Consider the following 21,497-nt stretch of genomic DNA (forward strand, 5'->3'; position numbering starts at 1 on the left):
CTGGTTACACAGTCTCCCCGCTCACTAGCCTGTCACATCCCCTTTCTGTAGGCCAACCTGCCACACACACCTTCAACCATCTGTCATAATAGTCCAATGGACTCTGTAGCTTCCATGCACAACAAAGACATACACTGAGAACACAAATCATTAAGAACACCTGCTCTTTCCATGACATAAACTGACCAGGTGAGTGCTATGATCTCTTTACATTTATTACATTTTAACAGATGCTCTTATCCAGAGCTACATACAGGATCAATTAGGGTTAAGTGCCTTGCTCAAGGGCACATCAACAGATTTTTCACAGTCGGCTCTGGGATTCAAACCAGCGACCTTTCAGTTATCGGCCCAACACTCTTAACCGCTAGGCTACCTGCCACCCTTATTGATGTCACTTGTTAAATCCACTTCAATCAGTGTAGATGAAAGGGAGGAGACAGAGTAAAGAATTATTTTTAAGCCTCGAGACAATTGAAACATGGATTTTGTATGTGTACCATTCAGAGGGTGACTGGGCTAGGTAAAAAAAATGTAAGTGCCTTTGAGCGGGGCATGGTAGTAGGTGCCAGGCACACCGGTTTGAGTGTCAAGAACCGCTGGGTTTTTCACGCTCAACAGTTTTCCCGTGTGTATCAAGAATGGTCCCCCACCCAAAGGATATCCAGCCAACTTGACAACTATGGGAAGCACTGGACTCAACATGGGCCAGCATCCCTGTGGAAAGCTTTCATCGCCTTGTAGTCCATGCCCGACGAATTGAAGCTGTTCTGAGGGCAAAGGGGAGTTCCTAATGTTTTGAATACTCAGTGTACGTAACCCACCACCAAAATCTAACCATTGTTTTACTTTCTCTATAATCAAAATGTAAGCAGTATGTCTGACTCAGCAAGGAGAGGGCACTCTGACATCATCACAAGCGACCTCGTGAAGTCAACTCCCCTCCACTTAACCCATAGGCTAAGCTCTTCCTTTGAGCCACCTCCACAAAACGCTCATGAATATGGATACAGCACATGAATATGCTAATCAGGCCAAGCTCTTTAATCGAAATGTCTAGAAGTGCCCCCGAGGCATTGATTACACTCTGGCCGCCCAGTTACTGCCTGCGTTTGTCCAAGTCAATGTGTATTCTTCGCCCCAGTCTTCTTCTGAGAGCGAATTGGTGTTTTGATCGTGGGTATAAGTGTGTATACTTAATGTGCATGTCTACTGTGTGTGTGTGTGTGTGTGTGTGTGTGTGTGTGTGTGTGTGTGTGTGTGTGTGAGAGAGACGCACCATGCGGATGCCGTTCTCGAAGGCCTGCCTTGCCAGGGAGGCGGGGCCGTCCACGGTCTTGCCGTCGTCATCAGGACCCCAGCTGGCGCTGTAGATGTCAATGTGCTGCGGCTGCAGACTCAGAGACTTGGCCTCCACCATGTCTGTCACATCACCGTCCAGCATCCGCACCCCTGACACACACACACACAGTGAGAAAACAGTACATTTGGCACACACAGTTTACATCACACACTCAAGCACAGTTGCATAGAGTAAACCCAACACTCACCCCCTATCCGTGCGTTGTAGGCAATTCCCACAGTGCAATGGGAGTTGTTAGCAGATGCAGCAACTTCCCCAGCACAGCGTGTTCCATGCCTGGAGAGAGAGCAGGGACACTTTACATTACGCACATAAACACAGAAACACATTTCCACACTCCCACAAGCGCACATTTATAAAACTCACTCAAATATGTAAACAGATACACTGAAGAACGCACAAACAGTCAGGATAGCATCGGACACCCTGCACGTTCCGGTAAAGACGCATGGCGGAGAACTAAGTGGAGTTCGACTGAGTTCAACCGACGGCCTGGAGGAACAGGCCTACTCATGGCTAGTAGCAGGGGCTGAGTCTTGTTCAGAAGGGCATGCAATGGAAAACGTTTCATAGCTTTTTCATTTTCCTCAGTTTGGTGCATAACGAACATGGCCCTGCTGTCAGAGGCAGCAGCAGCTGCACTGGGTTACATACAGCCCTCAAATATTTTCACAATGTGAAAGAGACAAATGTTTTGCATGTCCCCGAGCCCTCAACAAACAAGGGTAACATTCCGCCACAGACTGTAGCGACAATCGGCCAGGGTCAGTGACCAGAGCAAACAAACAAGAGTGACTTTTAGGAGGACGAAGAGGCAAAGTCTCTCGCTCGGCACGACCAGCCCTCATGCCGAGAACATCTGGACCAAGCGGCCCAGAGTCGCCACTGATTGCCGTCATGGCAACCCCAGCATCTAACCCGTGGCAGGCAGACGCGCACACCCTCGCTAGCTTATGGTTTCCACTGTACTGTATTCCATCACCTGGCTAGAACCTCCCTCCACAACACAGCTCTTCCCCTATAGCAGACAAATAGTAGGGAACATCCAAATCCTTTAGCGTCACACAGCTCCATGTTCTGCCTGTTGCCTGCGTCTCCTCTGCGTATGCATGTGGAGGGTGGTGTGTGTGCTCGTGTTGTCTGCTCTTAGCCAATCTCTGTTCCATGCCTGCTCCGCATCACTCTGAACCACACCATTTGTAGGATGACTAAAGTTCAATGTCAATAACACACTGACTAGATCAAGGTGATTCCTTGGTTCAGCCCACAGAAGTGGACTTCTACATTATAGCAGAGATTCTCTCACATGGAAATGTTCAAATTCAGCAGCGGATACGTTCCTCACACAGGAAATAAGTGGAAAGAACAGCTTGTTCTCCTCTGGAAAAACACACACACACACACACACACACAAAGGTAACACACCACACAGCGGATGCAAGTTTAGTGTCCGTTTACTTTGAACATCTGTGAAACTGCTGGTTTAAAAGAAAGGGACGGTAGAGTGGACTGTAACCAATCCATTCTGGTCTCTTTGGTTGGTCTGGATCAGAAGTGGCGAGTCCTCATTCTTCAAATCAGTACCGTGTCATAAAATAAAGCTGGGGCAAATTGGAACTCCTACGACCACACTCGCGCGCTCCTACCACCACACTCGCGCGCTCCTACCACCACACTCGCGCGCTCCTACCACCACACTCGCGCGCTCCTACCACCACACTCGCGCGCTCCTACCACCACACTCCCAGACGTATCAGATAGTGACGTCTGGAGAGCATCAACAGTTAGAGGGGAGCCTTCATAAAACCTCTCCCCTCTATGTTCCCCTCTATGTTCGTATGATATCGGAGACTGGACAAGTTGGGACAGTGCAAAGATACAGAATCTGTCTGAAAAGCGTGTAAGCTTTAGGTAGCAGGAACACACTAATGGCTGTGTTCCAGTATCCCCTCTAGCAGCATACTGCCTAGAATAGAGCAATGAGTTGGGCTATGCATTCTAAGCGGTATGCTAGTATGGACATTGGAACGTACCCATTATTGTGACAGACTTCTCAACAAACCCCAGTCAGAGGGGGACAGAGAGAGAGAGAGAGAGGGAGTGAGGCATTGCAGACCCTGATCTGTCTAGAAAGCAGTGGGCTATTAAACCTCCTGTCTCTTTAAGAAAACAATCTACAACAGAGCACTGAGGGTTTGCCAAGGCATTTTGGCTAGAGCGTCCAAAAACACTCTGACAGCCAAACTGGCGCAGGACACAGGGCTCCCAGGCAGAGGAGAGTTCCACACACACACACACACTACTACAGAACTATACAGATAGCGAGCGCAAACACACACAGCGGAGAGCGATGCTGTGACCCGGTATCTTACTTGTTCTCATTGCTGGCATCATAACGGGGCATGGGGTCCATGTCATTCCCGTTGACATCATAACTGGCCTGGTTGTCCTGGAAACAGAGGAAATACCTTCACCATCATGGTGTTCTTATGGCCGAGGGCGGAGCAGCAGAAATCGGCCAATGGCATGAATATGCAACACACCCCTACCCCATTCCAAAACCCACACATACCCCATTCCAAAACCCACCCGCCCACACATACCCCATTCCAAAACCCACCCGCCCACACATACCCCATTCCAAAACCCACCCGCCCACACATACCCCATTCCAAAACCCACCCGCCCACACATACCCCATTCCAAAACCCACCCGCCCACACATACCCCATTCCAAAACCCACCCGCCCACACATACCCCATTCCAAAACCCACCCACACATACCCCACTCCAAAACCCACCCACACATACCCCACTCCAAAACCCACCCACACATACCCCATTCCAAAACCCCCACACACACATACCCCATTCCAAAACCCCCACACACACATACCCCATTCCAACCCCCCCCTCCCCACACACACACATACCCCATTCCAAAACCCCCATACACACCCCATTCCAAAACCCATACATACCACATTCCAAAACCCATACATACCCCATTCCAAACCCCCCCACACACACATCCCATTCCACCCCCCCCCCCCCCCCCCCCACACACACATCCCATTCCAACCCCCCCCCCCCCCCACACACACCATTCCAAAACCCCATTCCAAAAACCCCACACACACACACACCCCATTCCAAAACCCCCAACCACACATACCCCATTCCAAAACCCCCAACCACACATACCCCATTCCAAAACCCCCCCCCCCACACACCATTCCAAAACCCCATTCCAAAAACCCCACACACACACACACCCCATTCCAAAACCCCCAACCACACATACCCCATTCCAAAACCCCCAACCACACATACCCCATTCCAAAACCCCCAACCACACATACCCCATTCCAAAACCCCCAACCACACATACCCCATTCCAAAACCCCCAACCACACATACCCCATTCCAAAACCCCCAACCACACATACCCCATTCCAAAACCCCCAACCACACATACCCCATTCCAAAACCCCCAACCACACATACCCCATTCCAAAACCCCCAACCACACATACCCCATTCCAAAACCCCCAACCACACATACCCCATTCCAAAACCCCCAACCACACATACCCCATTCCAAAACCCCCAACCACACATACCCCATTCCAAAACCCCCAACCACACATACCCCATTCCAAAACCCCCAACCACACATACCCCATTCCAAAACCCCCAACCACACATACCCCATTCCAAAACCCCCAACCACACATACCCCATTCCAAAACCCCCAACCACACATACCCCATTCCAAAACCCCCAACCACACATACCCCATTCCAAAACCCCCAACCACACATACCCCATTCCAAAACCCCCAACCACACATACCCCATTCCAAAACCCCCAACCACACATACCCCATTCCAAAACCCCCAACCACACATACCCCATTCCAAAACCCCCAACCACACATACCCCATTCCAAAACCCCCAACCACACATACCCCATTCCAAAACCCCCAACCACACATACCCCATTCCAAAACTCCCAACCACACATACCCCATTCCAAAACTCCCAACCACACATACCCCATTCCAAAACTCCCAACCACACATACCCCATTCCAAAACTCCCAACCACACATACCCCATTCCAAAACTCCCAACCACACATACCCCATTCCAAAACTCCCAACCACACATACCCCATTCCAAAACCCCCAACCACACATACCCCATTCCAGAACCCCGAACCACACATACCCCATTCCAGAACCCCGAACCACACATACCCCATTCCAAAACCCCCAACCACACATACCCCATTCCAAAACCCCCAACCACACATACCCCATTCCAAAACCCCCAACCACACATACCCCATTCCAAAACCCCCAACCACACATACCCCATTCCAAAACCCCCAACCACACATACCCCATTCCAAAACCCCCAACCACACATACCCCATTCCAAAACCCCCAACCACACATACCCCATTCCAAAACCCCCAACCACACATACCCCATTCCAAAACCCCCAACCACACATACCCCATTCCAAAACCCCCAACCACACATACCCCATTCCAAAACCCCCAACCACACATACCCCATTCCAAAACCCCCAACCACACATACCCTATTCCAAAACCCCCAACCACACATACCCTATTCCAAAACCCCCAACCACACATACCCTATTCCAAAACCCCCAACCACACATACCCTATTCCAAAACCCACAACCACATACCCCATTCCAAAACCCACAACCACACATACCCTATTCCAAAACCCACAACCACACATACCCTGAGTGTACAAAACATTAGGAACACCTTCACTATAAGGTGTCGAAAGCATTCCACAATGATGCTGGCCCGTGTTGACGCCAATGCTTCCCACAGGCTGGATGTCCTTTGGGTGATGGACCATTCTTGAAACACACTGGAAAATGTTGAGCGTGAAAACGCCAGCTGCGTTACTGTTAACACGCCTTCTGAATGGCACACACACAATCCATGACTCAATTGTCTCAAGGCTTAAAAATCATGTTTTAACATGTCTCCTCCCTTTGATCTACACGGATTTGGATTTAATTTCTTGACGCTAGGGGTCAGATTTATAAATATTTTTATTTTTAAATAACGTTCCCAAGGTAAACGGACTATTTCTCAGGTCCAGATCGTAGAATATGCATATAATTTACAGATTAGGATAGAAAACACTCCAAAGTTTCCAAAACTGTCAAAATGTTGTCTGTGAGTATAACAAAACTGATTCTGCAGGCGAAAACCTGAGGAAATATAACCCGGAAGTGATTTTTTATATATTTTTTATCTGTGTCTCCTGGCCCGTCTTTCTTCCATTTAAAGTGGTATCAACCAGATTCCTTTTCCAATGGCTTCCTCAGGCTGTGACCAGGCTTTAGACATAGTTTCAGGCTTTTATTTTGAAAAATTTGCGAGATATTTCAAAACTAATCAGGTGTCCTCTGATTAGTTCCTGCGCGCGAGAGGGGTAGCTCTCCATTTTCTTTTTCTCGCTTATTGTATAGGTTACGGTCGAAATATTATCGATTATATTTGTTAAAAACAACCTGAGGATTGATTATAAAAAACATTTGACATGTTTCTACGAACATTACGGATACTTTTTGGAATTTTCGTCGAACGGAATGAGGCTTTGGTTTTCTGAACATAACGCGCAACCCAAATGGCATTTTTTTGTTATAAAAGTAATATTTATCGAACAAAAAGAAAATTTGTTGTGTAACTGGGAGTCTGAGTGCAAACATCTGAAGATTATCAAAGGTAAGCGATTCATTTTATTGCTTTTCTGACCATGCTAATTTGGGGCTAGCTGTTGTAGCATTGATTGATACACTCACAAAAGCTTGGATTGCTTTCGCTGCAAAGCATATTTTCAAAATCTGACACGATAGGTGGATTAACAACAAGCTAAGCTGTGTTTTGGTATATTTTACTTGTGATTGCATGATTATAAATATTGTTAGTAATATTTTGCGCCCTGCAATTCAGCAGTTGTTTAGGAAAATGATCCCGCTAAAGGGATCCGTAGCGCAGAGAAGTTAACAGGTGAAATCGATAACGGATCATAGCTGTCACCTGGAATCACCTGGTCTATGTCTGGGAAAGAGCAGGCGTTCCTAATGTTCTGCACACTCAGTGTACATGCACCCACAAACATACAGTACCACTCACGTAGTTCTGAATGAGGTCGGGGTGGTTCCTCTCTATGCCGTCATCCAGGATGGTGACCACCACGTCTTTCCCCGTGTAGCCCCTCTTCCACGCACCCACTATGTTCATGTCTGACTGGCAGTTATGGATGTCATCGTTACAGTGCTGGAACACACACACACACACGTCACTGGAATAGTGCTGAAACAAAACTAGCAGCCCACTTATGTGTTCGTTATAATCCTGGAACAAAGAGCCACATCTGTGTTGTGGCAACAGTGTGTCCCCGTGCTGTTGTGCTGCTTGTTGCTACTTGGCTATCTGCCAAACATTTCATTTTCTACTTTTAATACATTTACCAGCTTCTTAGTTTTTTCCTTGCTCTACTTTTTTCATTAAACTTTTTCACCCCGGATGCTTTATCTGGACATGGTTCTTCTACAGGACCTCCACCAGCCGAAAAAGCTAAGTAGTAACATTAACATTATGCCATCTAATTGCAGTTGCTGTACTCATAATATACAGGAGAACGATCCCCTTATGGTGAGGATAGCCGTGTTGCAAGCCCAGCTTTAGATGCAATCGTTAGGCAAGGGTCATTTCAGTGTAGGAAAGGATGAAACACCGTCTGTGCCACCAGTAAGTACAGATAGTAGTATAAATCCCCTCGCACAGTCCCCGCAGCCGGACAACTTTCTCATGGCTTCTGGAAAGAAATGCTGTAGGTATGCTCAACCGGTGTCGCTCATTCAGCCGACAGAAACTTTCAACAGGTTCTCCCCATTAAGCAACGAGTCGGAGTCAGAAGCCGATCCTTCTCAGGCCTCTCCTCCACCCGTTATGGGGTCTGAGCTGCTGAAGCATTTCACCATTAGCTCTGACAAATTGAAAACCCTAGTCATTGGCGACTCCATTACCCACAATATTAGACTTAAAAAGAATCATCCCGCGACGTAAAGGCTAATCTGAATATGGTGCTGGCTAAGGCTAAAACTGGCGAGTGTAGAGAGTATAGGGATAGTGTTATCCACGTCGGCACCAACGATGTTAGGATGAAACAGTCAGAGGTCACCAAGTGCAACATAGCTTCAGCCTGTAAATCAGCTAGAAAGATGTGTCGGCATCGAGTAATTGTCTTTGGCTTCCTCCCAGTTAGGGGGAGTGATGAGCTCTACAGCAGAGTCTCACAACTGGCCTGCTGAGGAGTGATGGACTCCATCCTAGCTGGAGGGGTGCTCTCATCTTATCTATGAACATAGACAAGGCTCTAACTCCTCTAGCTCCACAATGAGATAGGGTGCAGTCTGCCAGGTTAGTGGAGTCTGCCACTAGCACAGTCAGTGTAGTCAGCTCAGCTATCCCCATTGAGACAGTGTCTGTGCCTCAATCTAGGTTGAGAAAAACAAAACATGGCAGTGTTCGCTTTAGCAATCTCCCTGGAATAAAGACCTCCTCCATTCCTGTCATTATTGAAAGAGATTGTGATATCGCACATCTCAAAATAGGGCTACTTAATGTTAGATCCCTCACTTCCAAGGCAGTCATAGTCAATGAACTAATCACTGATCATAATCTTGATGTGATTGGCCTGACTGAAACATGGCTCAAGGTGGGTGGGGAGTTTACTGTGTTAAATGAAGTCTCTCCTCCTGGTTACACTAGTGACCATATCCCCGGCAAATCCCGCAAAGGCGAAGGTGTTGCTAACATTCACGACAGCAAATTTCAACTTACACAAAACAAATTACTGCCTTTTTGTCTTTTGAGCTTCTAGTCATGAAATATATGCAGCCAACTCAATCACTTTTTATAGATACTGTTTACAGGCCTCCTGGGCCATATACAGCATTCCTCAATGAGTTCCCTGAATTCCGATCGGACCTTGTAGTCATACCAGATAAGGTCACCAAAAATGTAAAAATTAACATTCACATGGAAAAGTCAAAGGCTTTCCGAGCAATCATCGACTCAGTGGGGTTTGTCCAACGTGTCTCCGGACCTACTCATTGCCATAGTCATACCCTGGATCAAAAGCCATGCTATAAAATTCTCGAGCAACCCAAAGTTTCCCTTCCAGACTCCCTCCACCCACCCAAGGACGTTGGGGTACACAAATCGGTTAACCACCTAACTGAGGATCTACATTTAACCTTGCGTAATACCCTAGACGCAGTCGCACCCCAAAAACTAAAAACATTTGTCACAAGAAAGTTTCTCCCTGGTACAAAGAAAATACCCAAGCAAGCTTCCAGAAACTTGGAACGGAAATGACGCTCCACCACCCTGTAAGTCTTCCAACTAGCTTGGAAAGACAGGACCGTGCAATATCGAAGAGGGCTCACTGCTGCTCGATCATCCTATTCTTCCAACCTAATTGAGGAGAATAAGAACAATACAACATTTAATTTTGATACTGTCCACAGCTAACTAAAAAGCAGCATTCAACATGAGAGGATGGCATTCACTGCAGCAGTAATACATTCATGAACTTCAATGAAAAGATCATGATCGTTAGAAAGCAAATTACAGACTCCTCTTTGAATCTGCGTATTTCTCCAAAGCTCAGTTGAGTCTGCACAGAACTGCCAGGACCTACAATCAATGGAGACACTCAAGTTATTTAATCCGGTATCTCTTGACACATTCATGAAAACAGTCATGGCCTCTAAACTCTCAAGCTGCATACTGGACCCTATTCCAACTAAAGTACTGAAGGAGCTACTTCCTGTGCTTGGCACTCCTATGTTGAACATAATAAATGGCTGCCTATCCACCGCATGTGTACCAAACTCACTAAAAATGGCAGTAATAAAGCCTCTCTTGAAAAAGCCCCACCGTGACACAATTCCCCCCCCCCCCCTTTTTTAAATAAAAATAAATAAATCATCCTACATCGATTCTCCCATTCCTCTTTAAAAAATGAAAAAGCTGTTACGCAGAAACTCACTGCCTTCCTGAAGACAAACAATGTATACGAAACGCTTCAGTCTGGTTTTAGACCCCATCATAGCACAGACTGCACTCGTGAAGGTGGTATATGACCTTTTAATGGTGTCAGACCAAGGCTCTGCATCTGTCCTCGTGCTCCTAGACCTTACTGACACCATCGATCACCATATTATTTTGAGATTAGAAACCCTAATTGGACTACACGGACAAGTTCTTGCCTGGTTTAGATATCAGTTCGTCTCTGTGGATGTTTTGTCCTCTGACAAATCAATTGTTTTGGCGTTCCTCAAGGTTCTGTTTTAGGACCACCATTGTTTTCACTATATATTCTACCTCTTGGTGATGTCATTCGGAAACATAATGTCAACTTTCACTGCTATGCGGACGATACACAGCTGTACATTTCGATGAAACATGGTGAAGCCCCAAAATTGCCCTCCCTGGAAGCCTGTATTTCAGACATAAGGAAGTGGATGGCGGCAAATGTTTTACTTTTAAACACGGACAAAACAAAGATGCTAGTTCTAGGTCCTAAGAAACAAAGAGATGTGCTGTTAAATCTGACAATTAATCTTGATGGTTGTACAGTCGTCACAAATAAAACTGAAGGACCCCGGTGTTACTCTGGACCCTGATCTCTCTTTTGACAAACATATCAATAATATATCAAGGACAGCATTTTCCCCCATCTTCGTAACATTGCAAAAATCAGCAACATTTTGTCCAAAAATGATGCATTTAAGCTAATCCATGCTTTTGTCACTTCTAGATTAGACTACTGCAATGCTCTACTTTCCGGCTACCCGGATGAAGCACTAAATAAACTTCAGTTAGTGCTAAACACGGATGCTAGAGTCCTGACTAGAACCAAACCATTTGATCATATTACTCCAGTGCTAGCCTCTCTACACTGGCTTCCTGTTAAGGCTAGGGCTGATTTCAAAGTTTTCCTGCTTACCTACAAAGCACTACATGGGCTTGCTCCTACCCATCACTCCGATTTGGTCCTGCCATATATACCCACACATACGCTATGGTCACAAGACGCAGGCCTCCTTATTGTCCCTAGAATTTCTACGCAAACAGCTGGAGACAGGGCTTTCTCCTATAGAGCTCTATTTTTATGGAATGGCGTGCCTATCCATGTGAGAGATAAATGTCGAGACCGAGTGTAAGTCTTTACTGAAGACTTGTCTCTTCAGTAGGTCCTATGATTGAGTGTAGCCTGGCCCAGGGGTGCGAATGTGAACTGCAAGGCATGGGAGTGACGAACTGTCCATGCTGTCTCTGCCTGGCCGGCTCACATCTCTCTATTGGGATTCTCTGCCTCTGACCCTATTGCGGGGGCTGAGTCACTGACTTAATAGTGCTCTTCCATGCCGTGCCTAGGAGGGGTGCATCACTTGAGTGGGTTGAGTCACAGACGTGATCTTCCTGTCCAGTTTTGAGATTCCTCGGGCTCGTGCGGTGGAGGAGATCTCCACAGCCTCGTCTCAGGGTAGTAAGTTGATGATATTCCTCTAGTGCTGTAGGGGCTGTGCTTTGGCAGTGGGTTTCCTGCCTGGTTAGTCCTGTCTGGGGTTATCGTCGGACGGGGCCACAGTGTCCCCCGACCCACCCCTCTCAGCCTCCGGTATCTGTGCTGCAATAGTCTATCTGCCGGGGGGGTAGGGTCAGTCTGTCTTATCTGGTGTCCTGTGTGAATTTAAGTAAGCTCCCTCTAATTCTCTCTCTCCCTCCACTCCCAGAGGACCTGAGCCTCAGAACTACCTGGCCTGATGACTCCTGGCTGTCCCCAGTCCAACTAGTTGTGCTGGTGCTCCAGTTTCAACTGTTTTGCCTGCGGCTATGTAACCCTGACCTGTTCACCGAACGTGCTAACTTGTCCCGGACCTGCGGTTTTCGACTCTACCGCACCTGCTATCTCGACTTCTGAATGCTCGGCTATGAAAAGCCAACTGACATTTACTCCTGAGGTACTGACCTGTTGCATTCTCTACAACCACTGATTATTATTTGACCCTGCTGGTCATCTATGAACGTTTTAACATCTTGAAGAACAATCTGGCTTTAAATGGCCGTGTACTCTTATAATCTCCACCCGGCACAGCCAGAAGAAGACTGGCCACACCTCAGAGCCTGGTTCCCCTCTAGGTTTCTGCATTGCTTGCCGTTTAGGGTTTTAGGCTGAGTTTCTGTATAGCACTTTGTGACACCTGCTTATGTTAAAAGGGCTTTATAAATACATTTGATTGGTTGATTGATTCCATAGACATAGGCCCTGTTCGAATCCTTTGAAAATGCAACTTTCCCTCCTCCGTTCTTTGAAGTAATCATTGATCTGACATTTGTTGGACTGGTGAAAGCTATGAACTGGAATTCTTGCTTTAACCTGTCCAATCATGCTAGATAATTTATTAGTCCAAGGAGGAGAGGAAGGAAAGGAAGCATTTTAACCGTTTTTAAATAGGTCCAGAGATGGATGGAGAAAGTCAGTTGTAGACTAATGTCCAGGTGAACAAACGTCAACAGACGTGAACATGGACAAAGACTAGTAAATCTCATACATAAACAGGAAACACTCATGACTGATTATAACCGATTATGAAACTGGACAGATAAGTGGAAGCGCAAAAGTCAAAGTATTGGCATTATCTTTGCCAAGTTAACCATTGACAGAACCCAGAAGAAGAGAAAAAGACCAGAGCGCTTACCAACTGCACAAAATAGTAATGATTTGTATGTGACTAGCAGCCACAAGTGAGTGAAGTATTCTTTCTGTGTAGAGCTGCATAGCTTGTGCAGTCTAGACGGCGTCATCTCACACTACTGTATGCATTTAAATCCTCTCTGTGTCATTAGAAAAGGTGTGAAAAGATGTCTAGACATTAGCCGCACTACACCCTTAGCCGCGCTAAGCCCAAGATTCACTCTCACACACACCCTGTGGACCCTCCATTAAGTGGGTCAGGGTGGTGGTGAGTCCGGTGACCCTTGACCCTGAGTCCTGGGGTTTGGCCTGATCTGCATACTTACGATGTACCACATACTGCTCCACTTGGCGTCGTTAAAGAAGATGGACTGGGCGGGGCTAGTCTGGGCGGGGCTGGAGAGAGGATGAGGGGCCGCCTTGTAATCCCTCTTGATCCGCCTCTTCACCACCTGCTGCTGAATCCACTCCACCTAAAGCAGAGGGCATACCATTGGACAGTGAGTAAAAACAATATCAAACAACAAATCACTGAACAGGAATAAGAAGGGATTACGGCCAAGCATGTTTTGGGTGGACAATGGGAGATGGAGTGGAGAACAATGTGTGGAGAAATACATTAACAAAGGTAAACACTGGCAGACAGGCAAGTGTGCACATATGCATGTGCATGTGCGCGCACACACACATACACACATCAAATCTCTCAAACCTAATGGATTTATTTCACAGAATTCCTTGGCTCATCTCAGAAATTTGGGAGCATTGGGTAGGGTTTTTTTCGATTTCAAAATCAGGATGATGGACAAGGAAATCTCAAACCTGGCCAGATTAGAGCCCTATACTTGATATGTAGCTACATAAATGTATCTCACTTTTGCACAAGGGTAGTGAAGTAGACAATCATATCAGAGGGAAAATATGTCAGTCTCTCCAGAGAGCGGAGGAGAGAAAAGAGAGCGGAGGGGGAAAAGTAAATAAAAATGGAGAAAAGAGAGCGATGGGGTAGACCAAGAAAAACACAGGCAGAAAGATAGAGGGGGGTGGGGGACACCTAGGATGTAGTTGTGAAGTCTAAAATGGAAAGAAACTAAAAATACAAATGTAACAGTGATGGCGGGCGATCAGACTGGTGCGAAGACAAGACAGCAGGCACAAGTCTCTGCTCATTTTACTCTGTCATTAACATCAGGTTCAAAGTAACCGTTTACACACCTCACTAAGCTCAGAACAGCAGAGCCATCAGCATGTGTGTGTCTGTCTCTCTGTCTGCCTGCCTACACCATGTCTATGTCCGTGTGTTCGTGCATGACGAGTGGTAAGCCTTACGCAACAGTCCTCAGACAGTCACCTGGACAGGAGGTCGGACCCCAGTAGTCAGTCATCCATTAGCTCCCACCACTGACTTGAGAGTGAACTAAGAGGGAGAGGAACCGGATCTGAACTCTCTCTCTTCCTTCAGATGGTGAACTGGACTGGGGGCTTTTGAAATACAACAGCTTCTGCTTTGCCCCTTCTTAAGGGTTTGCAGGTGGCTCTCTCTCTATTGCAGTCTCTGCCTCTCTCCCTGACTGGGTCAGTAACCAAGGGCAACCAGGATCCAAAAGGGCCAGCCGTACAGCAGGAGCGCCAGTTGAAGTCAGACGTTTGTAATGCATACTTCCTTCGTTTCTCGCTTCCTTGAAGGGATCCCTGATCTGACATGAACGTATAAGTAGAAGTGATGGGGTCCTTGCCTATCCAAATCTGTTATAAATGAGTGATTACTTTGAGGAAGTCTTGTATGGCTCAGTTGGTAGAGCACGGCGCGTGCAATGCCAGGGTCGTGGGTTCGATAATGCATCCACTCACTACTGTAAGTCGCTTTGGATAACAGCGTCTGCTAAATAAAAACAGATATTATATATATTTTTTAAATAGGGTAAAAGGTCCCCAGGGTGAGGTCACACTCAAGCACCTCTTCTCCAAGCCACGGAGACCTGTGTGCCAACAGGTAGACCGCACAACGCACACACACACACGGCGTGCCTGCTACACCCATCGGACTCTCACACAAACACACAGAGATGACTGGCATTATACAACTAAGCATAACAATGTGATTAGTTAAATAACCGACTAATAACCGAGTCCAGAGCACCCATGATAGAGTCCTGCCCAAAACGAGACTGGCATCAGAATGATAGGACACTGATCCCTGAACAGACAGACTCCCAGCTCAGACTGCAGGGCCAGCTGACATCATTTACACATCTCCTTCCTGTCAACCCCTCACACAGAAGAGAAAGCAGAGGAAGAAAACAGGCAAAGAGAACACTGCGCTCTCTCTCTCCCCCCTCCGTGACGCCTGTCAATGCCAAACTGCCTCCTGCCCCGAGGGGAGTATTGTGGAATAGGTTCAAAACGGCCAATGTTTCAAGCAAGTATAATACATCTCACATTGATGACAACTATGCTCAGCAGCACTATGGTTGGTCGACTTTTCGGCGGCGTGCTGAACTACAATTGCGCCCTGGACTGTACGCATCATCAGGGCAAGACCAACGGCGGGGCTCTGAGACTCATCGATGACCCGTCTGGGAGGCCCGCGAACACGGAGGTGGCGATCGTGACAGGCTTACCTTGGGCTCCATCGAGATGAAGCTGTGGCCACCGCGACTGGACAGCGTCGATCTTTTGATGGTCCTGCTGTGAAAGAAGTGATAGTGGTCCTTCAGGTCGCCAATCTGCCGAGGAAAACACACACCATCAGTCTACAGTAAACACGCTGGTTGCATCCGAAATGGTGTGAATTAGGTTGGAATTTCAGATGCATTCACTGGTTATGTCCCAAGAAGACATCAGGAGGTGGCATTATGAATGTAAATGAGACAGAAATATAAAACATTTATTTATTTATTTGGCCCTTAAGGAAGTAAAAAAACAGCAACCGAGTTTGACGGGAAACACAAACCTCCTAAACAAGACAGACAGAGACAAATAGTCTGTGTTTTTAACGGATCATTTTGTTTATGAATTATTAAGTGATTAAAAACGCATCACTCGGTTACCAAATCCGAAAAGCTGTAACAAAATGACTGCAATTGAATTGGCCACAATGTGAAATCATAGTCAGTAGAGCACAGTAAAGTAAAGTATAGTTAAATACAGCACGGTAGAGTTCAGTACAGTAGAGCACACATGAGTAGAGTACAGTATAATATACTCTACTGGACTGTGCCGTCCAAACATGTGAAACATAGACGTCTATGATTGGTTCAGATTTGGTCCGGTCTGGACCAACCAAATTTGGTCTTGCTTGGGGGCGAAGCTTGATAGAATATAGCCAAGTGCAAATTGCAATGGAGGATGTTTTGTGTACCTATTCAGATACATCACCATGAAGAGAATGACGTTCATATGCATTTCTGTTAAATACAGATCAAAAACCAGTGACGTAATTCGGTTACCAGAATTATGGATTTAACAGGTCACATCAATAAGGGATCATAGCTTTCCCCTGGATTCACCTGGTCAGTACATGTCATGGAAAAAGCCGTGTAGTTGTATGGTTTGTTAAACAATGATTTTAGCTTGGCATACATTTGAAAGTGAAGTGTTACAGTGGAATTTCTCATAGACCCAGAAGTCAGGCGTTTGAACACGTCACTGTCAGAACGTGGAAGACAAGGCAACAGCAGGTAGCCTACAGGGCATTCGGAAAGTATTCAGACCTCTTGACTTTTTCCACATTGTTACATTAAAGCCTTATTCTAAAATGGATGCAATTGTTTATTTTCCCCTCATCAATCTACACACAATACCCCATAATGACAAAGCAAAAACTGGTTATCATTATCAGCTGACGCCGACCAGCTGGTAAGTGTCTTCACTGACATCAACCTATCCCTGACCCAGTCTGTAATACCGTTATGTTACAAGCAGAACACCATAGTCCCTGTGCCCAAGAACGCCAAGGCGACCTGTCTAAATGACTATCGCTCCGTAGCACATCTGTAACCATGAAATGCTTTGAAAGGCTGGTCATGGCTCACAACAACAGCATCATCGCAGACACCCTGGACCCACCCCGATTCGCATACGGCCCCTCAGGGGTGCTTGCTTAGTCCTCTCCTGTACTCCCTTGTCCACCCACGACTGCACGGCCGTGCACGACTCCAACAGCATCATTAAGTTCGCAGACGACACAACTGTGGTAGGCCTGATCACTGATGACGATGAAACAGCCTATAGGGAGGAGGTCAGAGACCTGGCAGAGCGGTGCCAGGACAACAACCTCTCCCTCAACGTCAGCAAGACAAAGGAGCTGATCGTGGACTACAGGAAACGGAGAGCAGAGCACGCCCCCATTCACATGGACGGGGCTGTAGCGGAGCGGGTTGAGAGCTTAAGGTTCCTCAGTGTTCCACGTCACTAAGGATCTATCATGGTCTAAACACACCAACACAGTGGTGAAGGCACGGCAACACCTCTTCCCCCTCGGGAGGCTGAAAAGACTTGGCATGGGCCCTGACAATTCTACAGCTGCACCATCGAGAGCATCTTGACTGGCTTGGTATGGCAACTGCTTGGCATCCGACCGCAAGGCACTACAGTGGGTAGTGCGTACGGCCGAGCTCTCTGCCACCCAGGAACTCTATACCAGGCGAAGTACTGATGCTACAGTTTACTATCCATCAGTTTTATTCCTAGTTATATTTACATACACAACATGGCCATAAGTACACGGACACATGCTCGTTGAACATGTCATTCCAAAATCATGGGCATTAATATGGAGTAGGTTCATCCCGTTACTGCTCCACTCTTCTGGGAAGGCTTTCTACTAGATTTTGGAACATTGCTGCTGGGACTTGCTTCCATTCAGCCACAGGAGCATTAGTGAGATCGGGCCCTGATGTTGGGCGATTAGGCCTGGCTCGCAGTCAGCGTTCCAATTCACCCCAAAGGTGTTCGATGGGGTTGAGGTCAGGGCTCTTTGCAGACCAGTCAAGTTCTTTCACACCAATCGCAACAACCAATTTTTGTATGGACCTCGCTTTGTTCACAGGGCATTGTCATGCTGAAACAGGAAAGGACCTTCCCCAAACTGTTACCACAAAGTTGGAAGCACAGAATCATCTAGAATGTCATTGTATGCTGTAGCGTTAAGATTTCTCTTCACTGGAACTAAGGGGCCTAGCCCGAACCATGAAACAGACCCAGAGCATTATTCCTCCTCCACCAAACTTTACAGTTGGTCCTATGCATTGGGGCAGGTAGAGTTCTCCTGGCATCCGTCAAACCCAGATTCATCCATCGGATTGCCAGATGACAGTGTTGATTCATCACTCCAGAGAACACGTTTCCACCGCTCCAGAGTTTTACACCACTCCAGCTGACGCTTGGCATTATGCATGGTGATGTTAGGATTGTGTGTGGCTGCTTGGCCATGGAAACCCATTTCATGAAGCTTCCGACAAACAGTTATTGCGCTGACGTTGCTTCCAGAGGCAGTTTGGAACTTTGTAGTGAGTGTTGCAACCGAAAACAGACCATTTTTACACGCTTCAGCACACGGTTGGAAAGGAGGCATCCTATGACAGTGCCACGTTGAAAGTCACTGAGCTCTTCAGTACTGGCCATTCTACTGCCAGTGTTTGTCTATGGAGAGTGCATGGCTGTGTGCTCGACTTTATAGACCTATCAGCAACGGGTTTGGCTGAAATAGCAGAATACACTAATTTGAAGGACTGTCCACATACTTTTGGTCATGTAGTATATCTACCCATCTCGTATCCCTGCACATCGACTCAGTTCTGGTACCTAGTGTATAGCGAAGTTATCGTTACTCATTGCGTATCTACTACGAAGCGTTTAACATTTTCTTGTATTTCTCCATTTTCTTTCTTTCTCTCTGCATTGTTGGGAAGGGCCATAAGCATTTCACTGCTAGTCCACACATGTTGTTTACGAAGCATGTGACGAATACAATTCCAAACATTTGATTTGAAATGTGATTTTATCAGGCAGACCCTTATTACTTTGAACCATGAAATACTAGACATTAACTGTTGCGTGTGAGGCACCTGTTTTTCCACCGTTGTGGAGCCTAATGACTACACTCCCCCTTCATTCAATCATTGTATGTCCCGTTTGTAATAGGCTGATCCCCGCCACACACACACACTCGCACACAAACAAGCCAGATACTATCCCGGGTTCAAGTTTCAAGTGTTAATCAAGGCACATAAGAATGAAGGTAGCGCGTTCGGGCTGGCCCTGTGGGAGGACTCTCCACTGTGTCCCCGGGCCCCGTGGCTAACCTTGACATTTGAACTTCAATCCGAGTGACAACGAAACACCACGGTTCAATATGAAAATACGTTTTATTTATCAAAGAAAAACACCAGTGCAGGATTTGATTTTGAAAGTCATTTTGAAAGCTATTTGAAAATATATAACTTTGAGGAGAACCACAAACATACCTGTCCCATATTCTTATAGCCATATTTGCCCGCTATCCGATCAGCGATGTCGTGTCCCCCGTTTATCCGTACAGCCCAATGGTTGGTGTAAATCCGAGCTTTGCACCGGACAGACGTAAAACCGAGCAAGAGCGCCAGGACGCACATCAAGACTATTCTCAAAGCGGCGTTCCAAACCATCTTCCGCTACTTTTCCCACGAGCCTCCCGTGTGTCCCCCTTCCGACAGGCAAACAACCAAACTTCTCTTCTCGCCGCAGGCAGTGCAAGCAAGATTATCGTATAACTGTTCGCTCCACATAGACTACACGCAAGGACAGAAAAAAACGGAAACCGAAAAATGCCCAAAAGCCCGTTAGACAGTCCTGTTCTGTGTTCTCCGCGTGCATGGAGAGTTCGAAGTTTGCGTTTGTCTGAGTATTTCTCCGTAGCAGCAGTGAGGATGATATGGCTGAATCTATGGTCTGAATACAGTGCTCTGGGTTAATTTCTTTCACCCAGAACTCGGATGGTGGTTCTCATTCTCCCTTTACAGTGGCGGAAAAAAACGAGCGACACTCTGAAGAGTAAGAACGACTAATGCTGCGTTCGTAACCAAGTGGGAGATGGAAATGTACCAATTGAATTCGTAAATACCAGTTGGATACTTTCCTGTGCTTTGAACTCGTTGAAAAACGCCGATAGGCTATGGCCAACAAACTGCGTCACCTATGAACTAAAAGTACAGCTATCATGCTTATATGCAGTGCTCTGGGTTGTAACACATTATATAGTATAAATAATGTTTTGTTGCGTTTAACTGCCGAAAATGCTGTTATCGAGGTAATTTCCTTAGTAGGTGAGGTCAGCATGTGTGGGAGAAGTCTGAGCTCAGGGATGATAGACGAGTTTCCCACTAGTAATTACCAATTGGATGTCAGTTCAAATGAATGTTTTCCAGGCATATGTTGTAAAATCCCACTTTCCACTTGGTTAAAAATGCAGCATAACCCTTGGTGCTGCCAGAGCTCTGCTGGGTCTTAAAGGCACACCCAATTAGATCTCAAGATGGTCTATCAGATACTGTATCTATGACTGAGAGACAGTATTTGCCCGTTTGAATAGGCCCTCTAAAAGCTATTGTTATTTGCTAATTGCTTGATATATCAGAATATTGCAAGTGGGGTTAGTGTGATTGGGAACAATGTGCCAGACTTTGTTACTTTGTAGGCTTAACTATTTAAATTGTTACAAATGATTTCTGCGCACAAAATAGGGAAAGCAACATTTTACGCACTGGGCTGGGCTTATTAGGCCTATACCTTAAAAGACAAGATGGAAATGGTGAAAATCCCTTGTGTAGATTGCTATCATGAAGACCCCAAGCAAGTAATAACTAATTATTGCTGCCACCTCTCTCATCAGTGTTCAGCTTCGTTAAAGATGTTGCACAGTAGACTACAATCCACTAACATTTGTCACGGTAGTAGGCTAATGGTGTCATTATTGAGGTTGAGGTTATTTGTCGGCCAATTTAAGGCCTACTGATTACTAGGTTTTTGTTTTCGTAGCAGTTGCTTGGAGTAATTCTGCAGCAAGCCAGGGACAGTGCACACAGAAAATCTGTGTTCCGCCTCAAACACAAGTAGCAAATCAGCATAATTGCTCTAATTGCGGCCAATTTCTTGGTGAATGGACCCCGCTGTCAAATCTAACAACAAGCGGGGGACAAGAATATCTCACGGTCCTCCAAAATGAGATGAAAGGAACCAAAAACACCCCATGACCGCGAGCATTCAGTGCAGAGACGGACTTGTAATCTAAAGCATTGAAAGGAGAAAAAACAAGCAATGATT

The 21,497-nt window shown here is 46.4% G+C and overlaps 1 protein-coding gene across 1 annotated transcript in view; it reads right to left on the reverse strand.

Annotated features, from left to right (window-relative positions):
• LOC129825876 (proprotein convertase subtilisin/kexin type 5-like) overlaps positions 1 to 20,245 on the reverse strand; it is a 41,406-nt gene extending 21,161 nt beyond the window's left edge. The window contains exons 1-7 of the mRNA XM_055886001.1: positions 19,664 to 20,245; positions 15,818 to 15,922; positions 13,523 to 13,669; positions 7,559 to 7,702; positions 3,736 to 3,812; positions 1,551 to 1,639; positions 1,104 to 1,452 (exon numbers count right to left, since the gene is read on the reverse strand). Coding sequence (XP_055741976.1) covers positions 1,104 to 1,452; positions 1,551 to 1,639; positions 3,736 to 3,812; positions 7,559 to 7,702; positions 13,523 to 13,669; positions 15,818 to 15,922; positions 19,664 to 19,843 — 1,091 coding nt within the window. The 5' untranslated portion in view covers positions 19,844 to 20,245. The remainder of the gene's footprint in view (positions 1 to 1,103; positions 1,453 to 1,550; positions 1,640 to 3,735; positions 3,813 to 7,558; positions 7,703 to 13,522; positions 13,670 to 15,817; positions 15,923 to 19,663) is intronic.
• Positions 20,246 to 21,497: the final 1,252 nt, after the last annotated feature.

Source organism: Salvelinus fontinalis, chromosome 28, assembly GCF_029448725.1.
Source record: "Salvelinus fontinalis isolate EN_2023a chromosome 28, ASM2944872v1, whole genome shotgun sequence".
Classification (NCBI taxonomy): domain Eukaryota; kingdom Metazoa; phylum Chordata; class Actinopteri; order Salmoniformes; family Salmonidae; genus Salvelinus; species Salvelinus fontinalis.